The 22,136-nt window shown below is 35.6% G+C and overlaps 1 protein-coding gene across 9 annotated transcripts in view; it reads left to right on the forward strand.

Annotated features, from left to right (window-relative positions):
* LOC123533571 (RILP-like protein 1) overlaps positions 1–12,092 on the forward strand; it is an 86,955-nt gene extending 74,863 nt beyond the window's left edge. For all 9 annotated transcript variants that reach the window (XM_045315261.2, XM_045315258.2, XM_045315259.2 and 6 more), the window contains one exon: positions 1,527–12,092. Coding sequence is in view for 6 of the 9 variants with exons in the window: in XM_045315258.2 (XP_045171193.2) it covers positions 1,527–1,593 (67 nt within the window). In the remaining 3 variants the exon portion in view is untranslated. The remainder of the gene's footprint in view (positions 1–1,526) is intronic.
* Positions 12,093–22,136: the final 10,044 nt, after the last annotated feature.

A 22,136-nucleotide genomic window follows, 5' to 3' on the forward strand; every position in this document is an offset into this window, starting at 1 on the left:
TCCAAAACTAATGCAGATATTGATTTGAAACTTCACATGTGTCTTCGGGGTTATAAAACTAGTTGATAGCAGCAAGTCCCATAACTCTGACTTTGATTTTGGCCAAATTATGCCCCCTTTTGGACTTAGAAAATTCTGGTTAAAGTTTTGCGTGCAAGTACATACAGCTATTTCTAAAAGGCATATAGATTTGAAACTTATTTTTTCTTTTTCTAGATCAATTACCAACCTCACTGGGTCAAGTTCCATAACTCTGACATGTTTTTTGAGCAAATTATGCCCCCTTTTAGACTTAGAAAATTTTGGTTAAAGTTTTACATGCAAGTTATTATCTCCAAAACTAATGCAGATATTGATTTGAAACTTCACATGTGTCTTCGGGGTTATAAAACTAGTTGATAGCAGCAAGTCCCATAACTCTGACCTTCATTTTGGCCAAATTATGCCCCCTTCTGGACTTAGCAAATTCTGGTTAAAGTTTTGCGTGCAAGTACATACAGCTGTTACTAAAAGGCATATAGATTTGAAACTTATTTTTTCTTTTTCTAGACCAATTACTAACCTCACTGGATCAAGTTCCATAACTCTGGCATGTATTTTGGGCAAATTATGCCCACTTTTGGACTTAGAAAATTCTGGTTAAAGTTTTACATGCGAGTTTCTTTCTCCAAAACTAATGCAGATATTGAATTGAAACTTCACATGTGCCTTAGGGGTTATAAAACTAGTTGATAGCAGCAAGACCCATAACTGATATGCATTTTGGTCAAATTATTCCCCCTTTTGAACTTAAAACTCTTTTGATATTTAACCTTTTTAGGTAATATTTTCCTGCCTCTGGGACAGTATTTCGAATAGTCGAGCTTGGCTGTCTTATGGACAGCTCTTGTTAAGAGTATTTTGACATATCTGTACCTTGTAAGATTTTTTTTTTTTTCTTTTTGGTTAAATTCTTCCCTTTGTTTTGTTCCTGTCATTTGGACTTAGATATTTTTTCTGAGGACTTAGATTCATTTTTAATTTCTTCCCTTTGTTGTTCCTGTCCTTTGGGCTTCATCAGTCAAAATTTTGCTCCTATCCTCCTCTGATGTAATCTTTCGGGCATGAAACTACTGGCCTGATTTGAAAATAATTTTATTTGAAGGGTAACTTTAAGAAAATTTCAACTATATTTTCTCATAATTCTTTTGATTGATCTTGATTATGATTTTTTGACCTTCTTGTCCTTAAGTGCAATGATTACAGGTGAGCGATATAGGGCCATTTTGGCCCTCTTGTTTTTTTAAATAGCAACATATTGTTTTCCCAAAGTTGATCTGTGTCCTTTGTCATGTAGTGGGGGCATCTGTGTCCCATGGACACATTTCTAGTTATAAATTAGTTTTGTCATTTTGTGTTCAAAAGGCACTTTGTATAATTATATTCATCTTCAGCAAGAAGCAAATTGCAGCTTGCACAATGAACACCATTCAAATTTTTTAATATGGCAATGATGTGAAGTTCATATATCTATTTTCTATTTTCAGCTTTTCATCGCTGTTTGGTGGTGAGTCGTCCAAGAGGCCTGCCCGTGCTAGAGAAGCTCTAGAGTGACTTGTACCTGGCGGCGACTTCCTATCAAGTGTCTGTGATATTGCGCAAGATTTAGATATCAACATTGCCCCGAACTTTCATATCACTAATAAAATTTGATTTATATATAGCCTGTGAATTATATTTTCCACTAACTAGCATTTTCCTTCAGAAAATATGACAAATTGGAAACAAAATATAATAAGTGCTATGCATTATAGTTTGTTAATTGCATTTTAGTTTAATAAATATTAAAATTTGTTCTTTAACTGACAATTATTTATGTTTTTTTATGCTACATGAAATGCATTGAGTACACTACACTTGAATTCATAAAATGTCATAGTAGAAAAAACATAAATCATGGATGTAAGGCATAAAAAATTGTTTCCAGTAACATGCTAAACAAAAATTAGGGTAGGTAGGTTGGTAAATTTAAATTTTTTATATATTTTTTTTTTTTATTAAGTGGGACTTTTCGGAAATTATTTTCATGTCAGAAAATGAATACAAATAAGGGGGTTATATCTTTAGAGCATCTAACTTCTCTGACCATGTTTAAAGCATAAAAAGTGCAGTTGTTGAAAAAAAAAAATTCTCCAAGGCCATAAAAACATTTAGGGTTGGGCCAAAAATTTAGGGTAGGTGTTGATACGGAAAAAAACATTTTTTTTATGCCTAAAGGTAATTTAACATTCCATTGATATTTATATAAGATTTTTACTTTAACAAGCATTTTTCAATATCATATTTCCAGATGAATTGTACTGAATTTTCATGTTTGGTTTACATTTGGTCTTGAAATCAAATAGGTTGTGAATTTAGGACTCTGCAATTATTACATACAGATAACCCCGTATTAACGCCCCCCCCCCACGTTTTTTGGGGAAAATAAAATAATCTTACCTTCAAAAATTGGTCACGTCAACAGGCATGGCACAAATAAATCTGTGTGTAAGTACTGAATATGCCACGCTATAAACGCTACAGTATTGATCGAGTTAACTCTGATGACGTCAGTCAGCGCGCGACTTTACACAGATTCCCAGTACGATTACGTATCGGGTTATGTCAGTGCATCAATTGGGATGAATAGGGGGGCGTTTATACGAGTTACTGACATTGTTTGGATCAAATTTTTCGCAAAATGCATCCCCCACGGGGGGCGTTTAAACGGGGTTATACGGTACCTTGTTTCACTAAAATATCTAGCTCAACTACATATAGATTTTGAATATTGCATTCTAAACCATAAAATTTAATAATATTAAAGTTTATGATTCATGTCACATGGCACACACCATAACTTACAATGATACGTTTTCAAAATGAGAAACTCATTTATTTTGGCCATTTTTTCATCTCAAAATGCAAAGATTGCTGTAGTTAGAAAGTTACAGAGATAGTTAATCCAGGGTAGGAAAGCCTGATTCGATCATTTAATAAAATGTTGAACCATTTAATGTAAAATAGCCAAGTGTTGCAACTTTAGTATATTGCATACTAGTGAAGAAAGCAATGTTGGAGATGTATTTTGTAAAATGAAAATTATCAGTTGATTTAAATTACTGCTCTTCAAGATATAGTATTTCGTGGGCTTAGTGCAAAACAACCGCAACTGTATATAAATAAAGAAGAAGATACAATAGTTTTTCACTAAGCCCTCGATGTAAGTGCAGACCAGTTCCATTTTAAATGTTTTCTCCTGTTACTTAGAATTTTAGTTTAAATACAATTAATCATTTAACATTTAACCAAGATCATTTGACTGTTTTTTTCTCTCAAAATGTTAAAAGTGATGTAAAAAAAAGTTTTTCTGTGTGTTTTTTTTTATGTATATTTTAAGTGTTTCTTGTTTTTTTTTTTTTTTTTAATCTTTTGGGGACAAGTCCTGTACAATTTGGAATGTGAATTTTAGAGTTGTGCAAAAAAGTTAACTGGGTAAAAACCAGCTGTGAAAAAAGAAATGGGAATTCCGGCAAGTCCTTTCATGGCAGGTAGGAAAAAGACTAACTAATGGCATAGTGCTTATCATACATGAGAGTATATTGAATTTCTAATTCCACATACACAGTGTGATATTTATTCAATATAGATTGAAAAAGGGGCCAAATTGTAGATAATTAGCTGACAAAATAGTATATTTTTATACAAAAACATGCAATATATATGTAGTTAGTTAGATGTATGTGAGTTTATTGTGTAATTGTTTTATATGTTAAATTGTGTACTTCTGATTTTTGTTACAGTTTGCTCACATTGATTAACAGATTTTGTTGATCATAGCAAGTTTTCACCGTTCCTGTTTACTGGTAAAAGCTAAGTGTATTTCTTACACGTCCCTGTTATAAAAATGGGACATTGAATATGTTATGGCATTGTCCGTTCATTAACTATTTTGTGTCTAGGTTGTATGTCAGAATGTGTAACAGCTACAGATTTCACTCTTTACACGATAGTTAAATACCTTTAGAGAAAAATCCCTATTGTTTTTAGCTCACCTGTCACAAAGTGACAAGGTGAGCTTTTGTGATCGCGCGGTGTCCGTCGTCCATCGTGCGTCCGTGCGTGCGTGCGTCCGTAAACTTTTGCTTGTGACCACTCTAGAGGTCACATTTTTCATGGGATCTTTATGAAAGTTGGTCAGAATGTTCATCTTGATAATATCTAGGTCAAGTTCGAAACTGGGTCATGTGCCTTCAAAAACTAGGTCAGTAGGTCTAAAAATAGAAAAACCTTGTGACCTCTCTAGAGGCCATATATTTTACCAGATCTTCATGAAAATTGGTCAGAATGTTCACCTTGATGATATCTAGGCCAAGTTCGAAACTGGGTCATGTGCCATCAAAAACTAGGTCAGTAGGTCTAAAAATAGAAAAACCTTGTGACCTCTCTAGAGGCCATATATTTCACCAGATCTTCATGAAAATTGGTCAGAATGTTCACCTTGATGATATCTAGGCCAAGTTCGAAACTGGTTCACGTGCCGTCAAAAACTAGGTCAGTAGGTCTAAAAATAGAAAAACCTTGTGACCTCTCTAGAGGCCATATATTTCACAAGATCTTCATGAAAATTGGTCAGAATGTTTACCTTGGTAATATCTAGGTCAAGTTCGAAACTGGGTCACATGCCATCAAAAACTAGGTCAGTAGGTCAAATAATAGAAAAACCTTGTGACCTCTCTAGAGGCCATATTTTTCATGGGATCTGTATGAAAGTTGGTCTGAATGTTCATCTTGATGATATCTAGGTCAAGTTCGAAACTGGGCCATGTGCAGTCAAAAACTAGCTCAGTAGGTCTAAAAATAGAAAAACCTTGTGACCTCTCTAGAGGCCATATATTTCATGAGATCTTCATGAAAATTGGTCAGAATGTTCACCTTGATGATATCTAGGTCAAGTTCGAAAGTGGGTCACATGCGATCAAAAACTAGGTCAGTAGGTCAAATAATAGAAAAACCTTGTGACCTCTCTAGAGGCCATATTTTTCATGGGATCTGTATGAAAATTGGTCTGAATGTTCATCTTGATGATATCTAGGTCAAATTTGAAAGTGGGTCACGTGCCATCAAAAACTAGGTCAGTAGGTCAAATAAAAGAAAAACCTTGTGACCTCTCTAAAGGCCATATTTTTCATGGGATCTGTATGAAAGTTGGTCTGAATGTTCATCTTGATGATATCTAGGTCAAGTTCGAAACAGGGTCATGTGCGGTCAAAAACTAGGTCATTAGGTCTAAAAATAGAAAAGCCTTGTGACCTCTCTAGAGACCATACTTGTGAATGGATCTCCATAAAAATTGGTCAGAATGTTCACCTTGGTGATATCTAGGTCAAGTTATAAACTGGATCACGTGCCATAAAAAACTAGGTCAGTTGGTCAAATAATAAAAAAACCTTGTGACCTCTCTAGAGGCCATACTTTTCATGGGATCTGTATGAAAGTTGGTCTGAATGTTCATCTTGATGATATCTAGGTCAGTTTTGAAACTGGGTCAACTGCGGTCAAAAACTAGGTCAGTAGGTCTAAAATTATTAAAATCTTTTGACATCTCTAGAGACCATATTTTTCAATGGATCTTCATGAAAATTGGTCAGAATTTTTATCTTGATAATATCTAGGTCAAGTTTGAAACTGGGTCACATGAGCTCAATAACTAGGTCACTATGTCAAATAATAGAAAAAACAACATCATACTCAAAACTGGGACATGTGGAAAGAGGTGAGCGATTCAGGACCATCATGGTCCTCTTGTTTAGGGCCTGTGACTCAGTGTTCAAGGTAACATGGACAAATAAAGAGGTCAGATATTCAACAGTTTTTATATGCCCAAAGGGACATATTATGTTATGATGCTGGTGTCCTTCTGTCCGTTAGCAATTTCGTGTCCGCTGTATAACTCTTGAACCCCTTGAAGGATTTCTAGGAAACTTGACACAAATGTTCACCACACCAAGACCACGTGCAGAGCACATGTTTTGGATGTCTTGCTTCAAGGTCAAGGTCACACTTAGGAGTCAAAGGTCATATCAGTTTGTTTCGTGTCCGCTCTGTAACTCTTGAACCCCTTGAAGGATTTCAAAGAAACGACACAAATGTTCACCACACCAAGACAACATGCAGAGCGCATGTTCCGGACGACTCGCTTCAAGGTCAAGGTCACACTTAGGGGTCAAAAGTCATATCAGTTTCTTTTGTGTCCGCTCTGTAACTCTTGAACTGCTGAGAGGATTTCAAAGAAACTTGGCAGAAATGTTCACCACACCAAGATAACGTGCAGAGCGCATGTTCTGGATGACTTGCTTCAAGTTCAAGGTCACACTTAAGGGTCAAAGGTCATATATGACCTTGCTTTGTGTATAATGCTCTGCATTGCCGTGCTCTTGTTTTTATTTGGCAGATCTCTTTTTTTGTTCACTTACAATAAATTTTTTTTTTAATTACTTTCCTTTTATGTTACTATAAATAGCTTATTTTGAAACTTTTATTATTGGCCGTAGGAAAAAATCGAGACCACTTTTCTGTGGTACAACATGGATGGTACCTCTAATTTTTAGGTGTATTTTTACATACCTGTACCTGATAAGGATTTTTTTTTGTGGACTTTGAATATTTTTTTGTGAACTTAGATTTGTTTTTTGAAGTTTACCTTTTGTTGTTCCACTCCTTTGGGCTACAACAGTCAAGTTCTTTAAATTTTGCTCCCATCCTATGATGTAATCCTTTGGGCGTATATTGCCCCGCTTGCTGGAGCTCTTGTTGAAACTATATTTAGATACACATGTTATAATGCAAAATAAATAGATTTGAATATGGAATGATTAATATGTATCTTTTAGTAATGTTACAGAAAAGATTCGAATGCCTGTCACTGCATATATTATAAACCCCACCATTGTTTAATGTCTGTGTTATATTGACCATGTTAGTATCTGTGTTTAAGTTTTGTAAATTAAGACTGCTTTTCCTGAAATGCCACCTGCTGGTATCTTTTTACAAAATGCTTGAACTAATGATGTAAAGATGTGTTTTGATTTTGGTTTTTCAGATGCCAGTGTAGTTGATTGTTATGTGCAATATATGATATACATGTGATGTAGAAGATAATCTAATAGAACCAGTTAACTGACATCTGTGAGGTTCTACTAGACCAGTTTACCTCTAGGTCTCTAGAGCAACAACCTCTGTACAAGTAAGATGTTGCTGTCCAAAGGTTATATATATTATAGATAAGGTTAATAGATATTATCCTCCACAGACTGTCAAATTCTCTTTTTTCAGTTTTGTTCACTTTTCAGGAGACGCAAAAAAAACTAAATAATAATTTATATTTCAGATTACACAACAACAAAAAAATTCACAAGATTATTGAGCAACTTTCTGACTTTATTATTTAGGCAGATAGTTAAAGGATGTACCAGAGTTGGTTTTTTTAAACGTTTCCTATATCTGTTATGGTCACTTTTCCAAATATGTAATGTGGTTTTCAAAGCAAAAACCCACAAGAAAATGGAAAATCCTGAATAGTTTTAAATGATCTTTCACAATTTTCTGATCGGCTATTTGCCAAGATATTTTTCCAGCTGATGAAATGAAAGTGCAGGTGTTGGATGCACAAATTGAAATTTTCTGGCTAAAATTGGCATAAAACTGTTTTCCCAGAAAAGTGATGATACATTTTTGACAAAAAGATAACAAAACAAGTACTTACATGTAGGTTTATGGACTATTTTTGTTGCCATTAATTTATGTGGTGAAAACAGTCAGTTGTTTGCTGAATAATTTTATGTAAGCCTGTGATTTTACCAAGGTTTATTGCGATATTTTATTTTGTTGCTTGTTTTGTTTTTTATATTGTTTTGAAACTTTATGTAAAGTTGTTCAAGATATTGTTAATGATACCTTAGACTCACATTATGTTGTTAGAGGCAGTTGTTTATGCCAGTTTGTATATGCTTACACCATGCTGTCACCGAACTTACCCTGAACTCTTGTTTGTCAACATTTTAATCCTTACCCTGCTAAATTTCTATAATGAACTGTTAAAAGGGGTACTTACCAAAAAGATACAGACTGAATGGCGAACAGTGCAGCTCTTGATCAGAGTGCACTGATGCGCAGGCTGATCATGATCTACACTGGTCGCCAAGGCAGAATCGGTCATGTCCAGCATAATAAGGGTTAAGTCGCAAACTTAAACTTTAAACGGCTAATTTTTCTTTTTGTGTTCTGTCATTGTTAACTTACCATATATGTAATGTTAAATGTGAATGCATTCTGCAGCTGAAGACATCTCGGCAAAATTTCATCAGTATAATTATGCAGTAAACAAAGTATCCGTAATTTGAATATATGCTATTCTTAAGTGTGTTCCAGATTATTGTTTTTTTTCAACAATTTTTCACTCCTATAAACAACAGTGTCTTAGTGTAGCAATGAGCACAATGCCCAACATTATAGTGTTGCTTCAGTAGAATATCACACTGTTGACACGTGACATGATACCTCACCCAGTCACATTATACTGACACCGGGCTGACCAGACCTAGTACTATCTTCTTAATTCTGAGTGCCAAGCGACCATTTTTCACATCTTTGATATAATGTGGCTGTGGAGCAAACTCATGACTTTCCACACTCGAATGAGGCGCTCTACCACTAGGCTGCCGAGGCAGCACTCAATGGGGTGCTCTACCACTAGGCTGTCGAGGCAGCACTCTAATGGGGTGCTCTACCACTAGGCTGCCGAGGCCGCACTCTAATGGGGTGCTCTACCACTAGGCTGCCGAGGCAGCACTCTAATGGGGCGCTCTACCACTAGGCTGTCGAGGCAGCACTCTAATGGGGCGCTCTACCACTAGGCTGTGGAGGGAGCACTCTAATGGGGCGCTCTACCACTAGGCTGCCAGGCAGCACTCTAATGGGGCGCTCTACCACTAGGCTGCCGAGGCGGCACTCTAATGGGGCGCTCTACCACTAGGCTGTCGAGGCAGCACTCTAATTGGGTGCTCTACCACTAGGCTGCCGAGGCCGCACTCTAATGGGGTGCTCTACCACTAGGCTGCCGAGGCCGCACTCTAATGGGGCACTCTACCACTAGGCTGTCGAGGTAGCACTAATGGGGCACTCTACCACTAGGCTGCCAAGGCAGCACTCTAATGGGACACTCTACCACTAGGCTGTCGAGGCAGCACTCGAATGGGACACTCTACCACTAGACTACTGAGGCAGTTTAAGGTTTCTAATTTTAAACACTTGATGAATACAGGTCCATTTCTTACAGTATAATCATCCAACTTTATACTGTAATTATAATGAAAATATTAATATTTTACATCATGTACATAGTGGGAAAATAACAATATTTACCTTTAGAGCAATTGCGTATAAATCAATTATCAAGGTAGAATGTATAATATATTTAACACTTACAGGAATTCAAGCTTTATAAATAGTGTTCTCCCTGATGAGTGGATATTTCATTTCACAGATTTATAATTCCTATACCAGACATCCCAACTCTCCCGATCCGATCGGGTTTCTCCCGATTCTGGTTGTAAAACCCGATCACCCCGATCAGAAGTCTCAATCTCCCGATTAAAAAAAAAACAACAAAACAACATAAACACACAAAAATTATGAAATAATCCACTTCTCTGCGCCTATGTGATACTGTATCACTACTGACGAGTCTGTAAACAACAGCTTTCGGATATTTTTGCACCTTATTCTACCCGTGCTGATTATTGTTTATTACACGATTTAACAAAGCCAGGTGTTGATAAATGTGTCACAATTGAAATTAAAATCCAGACATTAGATATCTAATTAAATTCAATCAAATTTAGATTAGAAATTATACTGGCTTTTACCTTTTTCTGTAACTTTTTGAAATCGAAAGTAGATGGTCGCCGAGTCAACCTGCCAGGTTTTAAAAAACATTTCTCTTAAAATCATTTTGATAAGAGGAAATGTCATGGTTAATTTTAATATCACTTACTATCAAATGCTGTTAAACTGTCTTTGCATCATAACAATTTGTCAAACACATCCTTTTAACTGGAGATTTAGGCAAATCTACGAAAGTGTATCAATACCCGGACATTCAATTTTGGATAACAGGATTTTGATCAATAAAAGTATTTGAGCCAGGGGTTTTAAATACTGGTTGACAGGGATGAGAATCAAACAGTAAATTTTCTTTTGCTTGAACTTTTATTCTTTTAGCTATATACATTTTGTTTTTACAGTTCTAACAGCTGTACTGTTTGTCATGTAAAATTCACCTGGGGTGTCTTCTTTCCAACAAAAGAAATAAAAGTGCAGGTTTAATTATCAGTGCTGTTTTGAATTTAGACATAGTGCTTAAAGTGCCATAACTATTTAATTTTGCACAGAAGGCTTCATGTATTATTGTTCCAAAACATTAAAAATGCATGAATAATAAGATATAGACAAGTGAATTTTTTTAAGACCAGTGATTTTATAAGGGCAAATAAGTTTATATTATCATTAGATTTGTTAAAATCTTCGTTATCACGAACATTATTACCGCGGTATAAAATCTCCCACTTGAACACCTCAATCTCCCACTTTGGAAAGCAAAAACTCCCACTTGGCATTCAGAAAAAGTTGGGATGTCTGCTATACTTGCCTTACACTGGGTTTTCAGTAATACTTGAAATAGATGGTTTGGAAAAGAAAGTTGCTTTCATTTTCTTCTAAACATTGTGACAGTTTTCCTAAATTAGATGTGTCTTCAAATAGAAATATCTCCAGACAAAGGATTAACAATTTTGTTCACAATTTTACTGTTAACCAAACAGATTTTCAGATTTTTATTTAGTTTTCGGAAGGCAGTCATATGTAGAAATCGAAAGAAGAGGATGTTTAGCATGTGAAAAGTCCTTGTCTTAGATCACTTTAATTGTTACCTCATCTGAGCTTTATTTAAGATGAGCTATTAGTATAGGTGGATGGTCATATGTCAGTCCTTCATCACTTTGCATCAACATTTTTATTTAAAACTCTTACACTACACGTCAGAATTACACCATACTTGGTCTGTAACATGGACCTCTCTCGAGTGTATAAATGGTTCTGTTTGACACCCCCACCCCCTCCCCCCACCCCCATTAACAAGTTGATGGATTTTCATCAAATTATTTCAGTAGCATCCTTGAATAAATCTCTTACCAGATTTGTTCAAATGTTTCCACTTGACATGTTATACGGGCTGCCAAAGCTAAAATATAAAAAAAAAGCCTTTAAACAGTTCATCACAAACCTCTTGATAGATTTTACCAAACGTGGTCTGTTGCATCCATGTATAGACCTCTGTCAAGTATGTTCCACTTGATCCATTTTAGGGACTGTAAGACCTAAAAATAGAACTTCAAATGACTTCTATGACTTTTTATGAACTGCTTAATGAATTTTCACCAAACTTTGTCTGTAATTTCCTTGGTTTTCTTGACTGCACAGAGTTTTGGTTAGAGCTACAAAAAAAAAAAAAATTAACAACTTCTCATGAACCACTTTATGGATGATTGTCAGACTTGGTCAGAAGCATCCTTGCATAGACATTTCGCAAGTTTGTGTAAGTGGTTCCACTCGACAGCCTCTTCCTTACCTCGGTCGTATATATCATATTTCAGGACAGATGTTTCTTATTATTTTTGATGTAAATTGTTGCTTTTCATGGTACAGTATGTTTGGTCTAAACCTCAAGGTCAGGTGAGCGACTGTAGTGCCAGCATGGCACTCTTGCCATTTTTTCTGTACATTTATTCTAACACTAACCTGGAAAATATCTTAATGTATCAGTGTGGTATGTTTTTTTTTTGAAAATTGTTTTATTTAGTTAAAGGCAGCCAACACATGGGAAATGATACACTATGGTTGTTCACAAATACAGATAAAAGTGTTTAAATAGATTTACTTTTGTATGCCTGAATGATTGGTATATGATTTGAATATCTGCAGTTACATAAAGTTCATGATTAAAGAGTTATACGCTATGCTTTTTGTTTTCATTTTACTTTCCTATATACAATAATATTATTGGGGAAATACGTTTACAATTCGTCATGACTTTGCTGACAACCCTACATGGGCATAAGAGCATGTGGAAATACCCCAGTTCCATTGTTTCCAGGCTTAACGCCGTTTTTCAACAGCATTTCAGTTATACAGTGGTGGCTAGGTAACTTAACCAGTGTTCGTGGATACTATACCAGTACAAACCTGTTCTTCACAAATAACTGCCAACTTCCCCCACAAGAATCAGAGGTGGAAGACGAATGATGTCAAACAAAAGATAATTATGAGGAAATACCTCTGATCCACTGTTTCGGAACACTGGTTGCAGCTAACCATGAATGTGAGGAAATACCCGTATTGCACCATTTTAAAACACTCCCCTGCTAAACTTTAGTGTGAGGAAATATTAGTCTGTGTTCTTGTCAGAATATTTTTTTCTGATGTTTTGCCCTTTTTCAACCATAATATTCCAACTACAGTTCTACCTTGTGTACGCAACTCCTCCTGCAGGCTCATTCAAATAAAACTTCGTGTAAATCATCAACATTAAGAAGACGAGCACTTATCGTCGAGGGTATCATCTTGGTCATGCCTCGTTTTGAACTATAATATTGCAAGGACATAAAAATTGTACTTTGTAAACTCTACAGTTTCCATGGTGTATACAAAACGAACATAAGTGGGCATGCCCCTGTTTTTCGCAGGTTCAAGTTCGTTTATTTTTTCCGGAGTTACTTCTTTTTCATTCACTCATCTGAATTTTTGAGAGAAAAAATGAGTTATTATCGCTTGATCGGCGTCGACGTTGCCTGGTTAAGTTTTATGTTTAGGTCAGCTTTTCTCCTAAACTATCAAAGGTATTGCTTTGAAACTTGCAACACTTGTTCACCATCAATAGCTGACCCTGTACAGCAAGAAACATAACTCCATCCTGGAATTATAGCTCCTTTTGGACTTAGAAAATATCAGATTTCTTGGTTAAGTTTTATGTTTAGGTCAACTTTTCTCCTAAACTATCAAAGCTGTTACTTTGAAACTTGCAACAGTTGTTCACCATCATAAGCTGACCCTGTACATTGAGTAACACAACTCTGTCCTGCTTTTTGCAAGAATTATTGCCCCTTTTGGACTTAGAAAATCAGATTTCTTGGTTAAGTTTTATGTTTAGGTCAGCTTTTCTCATAAACTATCAAAGCTATTGCTTTAAAACTTGCAACACTTGTTCACCATCATAAGCTGACCCTGTACAGCAAGAAACATAATTCTGTCCTGCTTTTTGCAAGAATTATAGCCCCTTTTGGACTTAGAAAATATCAGATTTATTGGTTAAGTTTTGTTTAGGTAAACTTTTCTCCTAAATTATCAAAGCTATTGCTTTGAAACTTGCAACAGTTGTTCACCATCATAAGCTGACTCTGTACATCAAGAAACATAACTCCATCCTGCTTTTTGCAAGAATTATGGCCCTTTTTGGACTTAGAAAATCATGGGTAGGACAATTTTTCTATTATACAAAAAAATCAGATGAGCGTCAGCACCCGCAAGGCGGTGCTCTTGTTTTACTTTATAACGTACTTTCAACGTATATACAGTGACCAAGTATTAAGAACGAGTGGCAGCAGTTGCGGGGACGTTGCCCTAAACTACAAGCCACTGTTGGAGCCATAGATGGCACCAGCCATGAAAGATATAGTCCTACTGATAACCAACACAAATTTTATTCAGGCCATAGAAATTAGCACTGTCTTCATACACAGTTTGTGGTTGATAACAGTAGTAAAATATGTTACATTGAATCAGGTTTTTTTGGTCACCAGAACGACGCTTGAACTATAGGCTTATGCGCCAAATTGGTCCTTTCCTGACAACTGTTCTCTGTTAGCAGACAAAATATATCCAAACGGCCACCCTGTTTTAACACCTTACTATCTGACAGAGACCAGAAAATATTTTTCCAGTGATTTTGGAGCAAGAAAGTTTTTTTTTGTTTGTCATTAAGTTAGTAATTTCTTTATTTTATAGAATAATATTAATATTACAGGCAAAGGTTGGTCAAGTCTCTAATGATTCATGACAACACCTCTACAGATGCGAGGATGTTAAGGCTTTCTTGGCTCCTAATTCCAGTATACCATCCGCCTCACTCACTGAATCTAGGTTCATGCTACTTTTCTTTATGAGCAAGGGTGAACAAAATGCTCTCTGGGAAGAAATATGTCTAGAAGTAGTATTGGCAGTTGTTTTTTGGAGTGTAAGTTGTTCTAAATACTAGCTATGACCAGTACCTATGCATACAGGACAATGTAAGTGGTACTTCTTTAAAATTTCCGTGGTGAATGCATACGAAAGTGGGTGGGGTAAAATAGTACAAAAATGAAATAAGATTAGATTTATGATTTTGCATTACGGACATCTGAATATAGTGCATAATTGGTATAAGATGTAAGGGACCTATTATACATTGTGTTGACTGAATAGTACCACCGGAAGTGGATGGGGTAAATATATATGATTAAAATGTCATTTGAGTTCAAAATATTATATCGTAAATGCTTAACGTTAAACTTTCAGTATTTTGTTTTTCAGTTTCTTAAAGTGATGTTATTATGCTTATTTCAATATGCAGTCCTACACCATAGCAGATTAGTTTATTCAATTTATATGCATCTAGCATTGTACACAAGTGTGTGCAGTTTTGTGATATTATGTCTATGGATATGATAGATTTACATTGTTTTGTGATTTCTTTGCTTTGCTACACATAATCATGTACTAATTACTCAGTATCTGATACTGAATTTGCTTCTAGCGTTGTGATAAACTGATTCCCAACTGTCAACTGAATCACGTAGCTCAAATATCTTCATCACAAATCAGTTCATAACGCTCAACTTCAGTCTCAGTATCACTTTCATCTGTATCGTTGTCTCCTCCAAGCTCAGTTATCATCTCTTCTAGTACACCAACCATCTGAGGCGGCAGTATGTCCCTTCCAAACCATAAAGGTTCAATCAGGCCTGTGTCATCCTTTGTCCATTCATATTCGTCTGATGTCTGGGGAATATCAGGATATGATATGTGTGAGCGCTTCCATAACCCGACCTGCTAGTTCACTCTACGGATGTGTTGAATCAAGCATTTCTTACATGGAGGCAACATAGATAAATAAACATTCTTGGATCATCTGGCGTAAGGATTTTCCCTTTCATTTCTCAGCTTACTTGATCCCGAATACTAGATCCACTGAATCAATACCCAGATATCTTCACACAATCATAGTAAAGCGTTTTTCCCAAATTTTTTTCACTGCAAAAAAAGGCATCTGAAACAGTCCATTCATTCCCAAAATTCACAATTTGCCTACACTACTGGGCCCCCCTTTTTTCCATCACTTTTGTTGGTTTTCAATGTCCCGTGAAAAGGAAGGGGCCGTACCGGCACGAAAACCAATCAGAACAAATCAACCCCCTTTACAAATTTACAGATTTTTTTTTACAAAAGATGATTATTAACAATTGAAAGATATGAAAAGAAAAAAAAAACTGATTAAAGAAAGAAAAAAAAAAATTTTCAGTATCCTAGATAAAAAATTTTTCTTATATTTCCATTTAATCTGACTGACACAGGTCTTTAATGAAATTTGTGATTTTAAGTACACAAAAAAAAACATTTCTAAATTCAGTCCCTTTCCCGTAATCGTTGATTCCGTGTTGCTCCCTTGGTAGTGATTGCATCCCTGAGCTGACTTCGGATAAAAAAATCATCGCTTTGGGTTTACGGCAAAACCATGGGACGTGCTTGCGCGGGGAATTCACACCCAGGCGGTAAAGACAGTGAACTCGGGCATTGTCCTTCCGGGTTAGACATCCCCAGGAAATCGTCTGGCGGGAAGAAGCAAAAATTTTAAAAACTATGGTAAGCACCATGGGAAAACAAATAAGTCGGGCAAAAACTGCCCCTTTGGGGGTCACCAACCCCCGTGGGCCCATAAATAATGTGCACTTTTCAAAATTATGTCACTAAGTTAAAAGTCACATGATAAATCGTCATTAATTATTTCCCTTTATTAAAAAGATTCCTTATTTAAAAGACAAAATTTAAAATTGAAAAAGATATGAAAATATAATGAAAAATTTTTAATAGGGGCAGATAAATGCAGCTATTTTACAACTAAAAATAAAAAAATTCAATGTAAATCAAACGTTATATGAAGTTGGCACCATAAAAAATTTAAAACCAACACTACAACGGCTTTTAATTAATGTCTATAACTGGCACCATTAAAAATTACAAAAAATATTACAAACATGGCACGCTTCCTAAATTTAACATAACAATACAATGCAGTAATCCCCGTTCCAAATTAAAAAATGTTTGACAAAATTTTTGAAACAGTGTTTTTAAAATTTTCAGTACAATTTCAGTAAAAATTTACTCTTGTATAAATGAAACATTTTAACCCTTTTTCAAATAATTACAAAATCTAAAAAATTTAAAAAATTATCCAAATACCGAAACGCTAAAATCACATGCGAAAAGTAAAAAGTTACAAAATTCTGTAGAAGCACAAAAATTTTTCCAAATAAAAATCGTAATGCAAAAATTATACAAAAAATCTAACAAATAAATTTCTTACCTCGATCGAGCATAAATTTCTGCAAGAAATAATTTGAATAGTTCCTATAAAATCGTAAGGTGGTTGGCAAGCAATCTAGTCCCCGTTATTAAAAGATAATGTCCCCCCCAAATACTAAATTTTTCATGGGGTTCCTTTTTTAAACCGTGGGGCTCCACTATTTCTTTTACGGGATTAAGATTAGCCCGGGGAATCTAATACTTGGCCGAAATTAAATTGACAAATTTAGGGCCCCTTTTATGGGTTTTGGGGTAAAAAAATAAATTAGAATTTATAAAATATAACTTTCTTTTTATTAACAAATTTAATGAAATTTTCATGGAAATTTAATTATGAAATACAGAAAAACTGAGGGATTTCATGCGTGAAACTGACATTTTCCTCAAAACTCAAAATTTACAAAAAATGTGCAATACTTGCATTTTTCAAAACATATAAAATAAGGGCCCCTAGTCAATTGTACACCCCCTTTGAAGTATAGTGGGGCCAACCAAGTATCATGAATCAAGAATGCAGATCTGTACTCTTCTGTTAAGCCCCTGCTACTTCTTCCATGTTGTAAAGTTTTTCTTTTTACCAAAACCAGTGTTAAAAATATTTTGCATCCCTTTGAAATTTTTCAATGGAACAAAGTATGGGAATATGTTCACTACTGGTGTACGGGTTTGTAAATTTTTGCCATGGTCTTTCCCTAAACGCATACAAACAACTCTGGTGCGTTTCCTCCTGCGTAATTTTAGAGTTTCAATAGTTGATTTTCTTTTTTTTTCGCCGTCTTTGCGGTTAATGATTTATATTATTTTTAATTTTATTATCCAGCATCTCAAAATTTCCATTCCGGCCCCAATTCGAAAAACCCCGGGGCCTCTGGATTTCAGCCAAGCGTGTTACAACTAGACCACTGGCCCACCCATGCTTCACCAACACATATAAGGATAATGTTTCCCCCCCTTTTGCGATTTCTTTTTCATATTTGTCGTCTTCCAGATCTGCACATACCGAACTATTTTGCTTGTTCTCATCATTTGTGGAAAAGCCTTCCCAACGGGGCCCTTTTTTTTTCCCCCATTTAAAAAAAAGTTTTTCCCCCCAAACTCAACTGTCTTTTTATACTTTTCACAGAACATTCTTTTTAAAACGCGAAGAATATGACATCTGCCTTTCTAGGCGCTATAACAAAGTTGACAATATATAAAACGAGGGAAAATTTTTATATGCAGCTTCTTGTGCAATCGCAAAGACCAGACCGGCAGATTGATATACATGTAGAGGAATTATTGAAATACCCATTGACATCTGTCTCACTTAGTATTGGAACAACTGATGGATTCTTGACCCAAACAGATAAGTCTAAAGGGCTAAAGCATGTTACTGAAGGTATATATCATGCCAATATTCCACAAGGGATTCTTGTAATTGAAGACGGAAATGCACTTCTCCATTCGCTTAAAGAGGTACCACCAAGTTTTAAACAGATATCTGAGAAGCTACTTAATATGACGCCTAGAAAGGCAGATGACATATTCAGTACTGGCATGTAAAAGGAAGGGTCTGTGAAAAGTATGGAAAGACGAAAGCATTGAGGATTTGGGGACACTTTTTTAATTAAGGAGAAAACACAAAGAGGCCAGCTGATTGGAAGGCATTTCTCTCAAATGATGAGAACAGGCAAGCAACAACTAGTTCAGGTTATTTGCAGGTCTCCGGAGAGAGGAAAGTTATCCTTATATGTGACGGTGAAGCATAGCAGTACACTCCAACAGAGGCGAAACAACCGAAAAATCAGCTATTGAAACTCTCAAATCTACGCAGGAGGAAACAGACACCAGAGTTGTTTTGTATGCGTTATATGGAAAAGACCATGGCTACAAGAATATTCAAATCCGTACCCCAGATAGTGACATATCCTTCATACTTTTGTTCTATATTGACAAATTTAAGGATGCAAAATAGTATTCGACACTGGTTCTGGTAACAATAGAAAACTTTACAACATGGAAGAAGTAGCTAGCGGCTTAACAGAAGAGTACAGATCTGCACTCCTTAGACTAATGCGGCTGTGTTTCCACCAGTACTTCAAAGGGAAGAGACATGTGAAACCAATAAAAGTGATGGAAAAGAGACCGAGAAGTGTAGGCTCAATTGCTGAATTAGGAAACGAATGGACTGTTTCAGATGACCTTGTTTCTGAAATGGACTTGTTTCAGATGTGCCATGTATGGAAATACAAGGGTGGATTCAGTGGATCAAGTAAGGTTGCTGAAAATGAAAGAGATCTGCGATGACAGCTCAGATACACTCAAGAATGTTGATTTATCTGTGTTGCCTCCATGTAAGAAATGCCTGATTCAACACATCCGTAGAGTGAACAATCTGGTCGGGATATGGAAGAGCTCACACATATCATATCCTGATATTCCTCAGGCATCAGACGAATATGAATGGACAAAGGATGACACAGGCCTGATTGAACCTTTATGGTTTGGAAGGGACATATTGCTGCCTCAGATGGTTGGTGTACTGGAAGAGATGATCACTGAGCTTGGAGGCGACGACGATACAGATGAAAGTGATACCGAGACTGAAGTTGAGCGTTATGAACTGATTGTGATGAAGATATTTAAGCTGTGTGATTCAGTTGACAGTTGGGAATCAGTTTATCACAACGATAGAAGCAAATTTAGTATCAGATACTGAGTAATTAGTACATGATTATGTGTAGCAAAGCAAAGAAATCACAAAACAATGAAATTTTCATCCCCATAGACATATATCACAAAACGCACACACTTGTGTACAATGCTGAGCATAAATTGAAAAAAACTAATCTGCATGGTTAGGACTGCATTTTTTAAATAAGCATAAAACATCACTTTAAGAAACGAAAAACAAAAACTGAAAGTTTAACGTTAACCTTTAGTATAATATTTTGAACTCAAATGACTTTTTTTACAAAAAAATTTATTCCTCCATTCCGGGACTATTAAAATCGAAACAATGTATAATTTTTTAAATTTTAAAAGGGTTTTTCCATACATCTTATGCCTTTAGCACATATTCAGACGTTCTTAATGCAAAATCTAAAATCTATCTTTTTCATTTTTTTACTTTTTTACCCCCCCCCCTTTTTGTAGCATTCACCACAAAAAATTTTAAAGAGTACCACTTAAATTGTCTGTTTTCTTACGGTCATGCATATTTAAACAACTTACTCCCCAAAAAAACAACTATGAATATAAAAATGCAAATAAGAAAATATGTTTTTTTGTTAACAAATAAACGAATGCATAACCTTTATTTGATATAATTAGTTGCCTAAAATTAAAAGGGGAAAAAATTTATGATTTTTTAAAATTTTGATTTGGTCCGATCATTTTTCAATGACAGTTGCCATGGAAACGGTTTAATATTAATTTTTTCAAAAGTTTTATCTTTGGGGACAGGTTTAAAATTTTGACCTATTTGACATTTTAAAAATTGGTATATGTAAAAAATAACCCAAGGTGGGCCGGGTACCCTAGGGGAACGGATAAAAAGGGGGCCAAATTTTTTGTCCATTTTGAAAAAACTTCAGGCCCTTTATAATGATGCACAGCCCAAATTTTTGATGAAGAACCACAAGCAGTTAAAGTTTTTTCAATTTTACCTCTGGGGGCGCTCAAAGTTCCTATAGAAACTTTTTAACATCTAAATAGGGGCCCAAACCCGGGGATGCACGGCCAATTTGGTGTAATTCTCACCAGAAATTTTTCAAGGGGAAAAGTTTAAGAAAAAAATGTTGACGCAGGACGAGGAAAACCGACCTGACCATTCACTTTACAATACTCCGATTAGGTTCAAAACAAAAAAGGGGGCATAATTCATGAAAACTTGATGCCAGATTTATGGACCTTGTGTCATACGATGTGGATGTTGATGTAGAACAAATATTTTAAGTTTGAATCAAATTCATTTAGCAATAACAGTGATTGAGGGAATGCAAAACCAAAAAAAAATAACTGTAAAAAAAGGGTAAACTAAAACTGGAAAGACTTTAACCCAAGTGTCATAGATGTGGTTGATGATAAAGAAATTTCTACTTCAAGTTGGAAGCAAATCCATCAAGTAATAACAGAGATAAAGTGAAAGTGCACCAAAACTAACCAAGGTGTGGACGCGGACGCATTGCTCTCTATAGAGCTAAAAATAACCTTTATTTTTTGACTGGATAACCCAACCTTCAGTTAGAGCTAGGCGTTTATAATAACGAAGATATAATTGTGGAAACATTCTGATTGGTTAACAAGAGGCAAGAAGCACAAAACGCCCGTCCCCAAAACAAATTTCTTTACTCTAGCACCTGTTTTGCAAAAGGAATTTTAATTTTTTTATTGTTTTGAAAAACAAGTGTTTTGTTTTTTTAAGTCCACAAAAAAAACCTTACCCGGTAAGAAACCTTAAAAACACCTAAAAATTGAAGTAAAAACTATGTTGTACCCCAGAAAAGTGGGCTTGTTTTTCCCTACGGTCAATTATAAAAAAATTAAAATAAGTTTTTAAGAAAAAACTAAGGGAAGTTAATCTTAAAAAAAAAAAAAAAAAAAAAAAAAAAACAAAAAAAAAAAAGTAAGTCCACCAAAAAACTTTACCCGTAGAACGGTCAAAATACACCCAAAATTTGGGTGGCAGCTGTTGTACACAGAAAAGTGGTCTCGATTTTTCCCTACGACTAGTAAAGAAAAATTTTCAAAAAAAGCTATTTATAGTAACAAAAAAGGGGAAAAATTCTAAAGAAGGGGAAATGCGCAGACACTTCGTCTCATGATGGGTAAGTTTTTTCAAGTTACATCAAAATCCCCTAGCAGAAGAAAAAAGCTTCGGGCAAAGTCATTTTTGTATCGACCTTTTGGGCCCTAAGTGGACCTTTACCTTAACCCAGGACCTGGGGCTTGCGCAGAACTACTCTTTGTGGTGGTGAACATTTGTGCCAAGTTAAAACAAAACCCCCTAACAGAAGAAGAAATGCTCCGGACAAGGTTTTTCATTCTTTTACCTTTGACCTCAAGTTGGGCCTTGACCTTAGACCCAGAGACCTGGTTTGCGCATGACACTCCCCTCATGGGGTGAAAAATTTTTGCCAAATTATATCAAAATTTCCCTATGCATAAGAAAAATGCTCCGGACAAATTTTCTTTTTGTATCCTTTGACCTCTAAATGTGACCTGACCTTAGACCAGAACCTGTTCTTGCGCATGACACTCCGCCTCATGGTGGTGAACATTTGTGCCAAGTTATATCAAAATCCCTCTATGCATGAAGAAGAAATGCTCCTGACAAAGTTTTCATTCTTGTATCCTTTGACCTCTAAGTGTGACCTTGACCTTAGACCTAGGGACCTGGTTCTTGC

This window comes from Mercenaria mercenaria, chromosome 12, assembly GCF_021730395.1.
Source record: "Mercenaria mercenaria strain notata chromosome 12, MADL_Memer_1, whole genome shotgun sequence".
In the NCBI taxonomy this organism is placed as follows: Eukaryota; Metazoa; Mollusca; class Bivalvia; order Venerida; family Veneridae; genus Mercenaria; species Mercenaria mercenaria.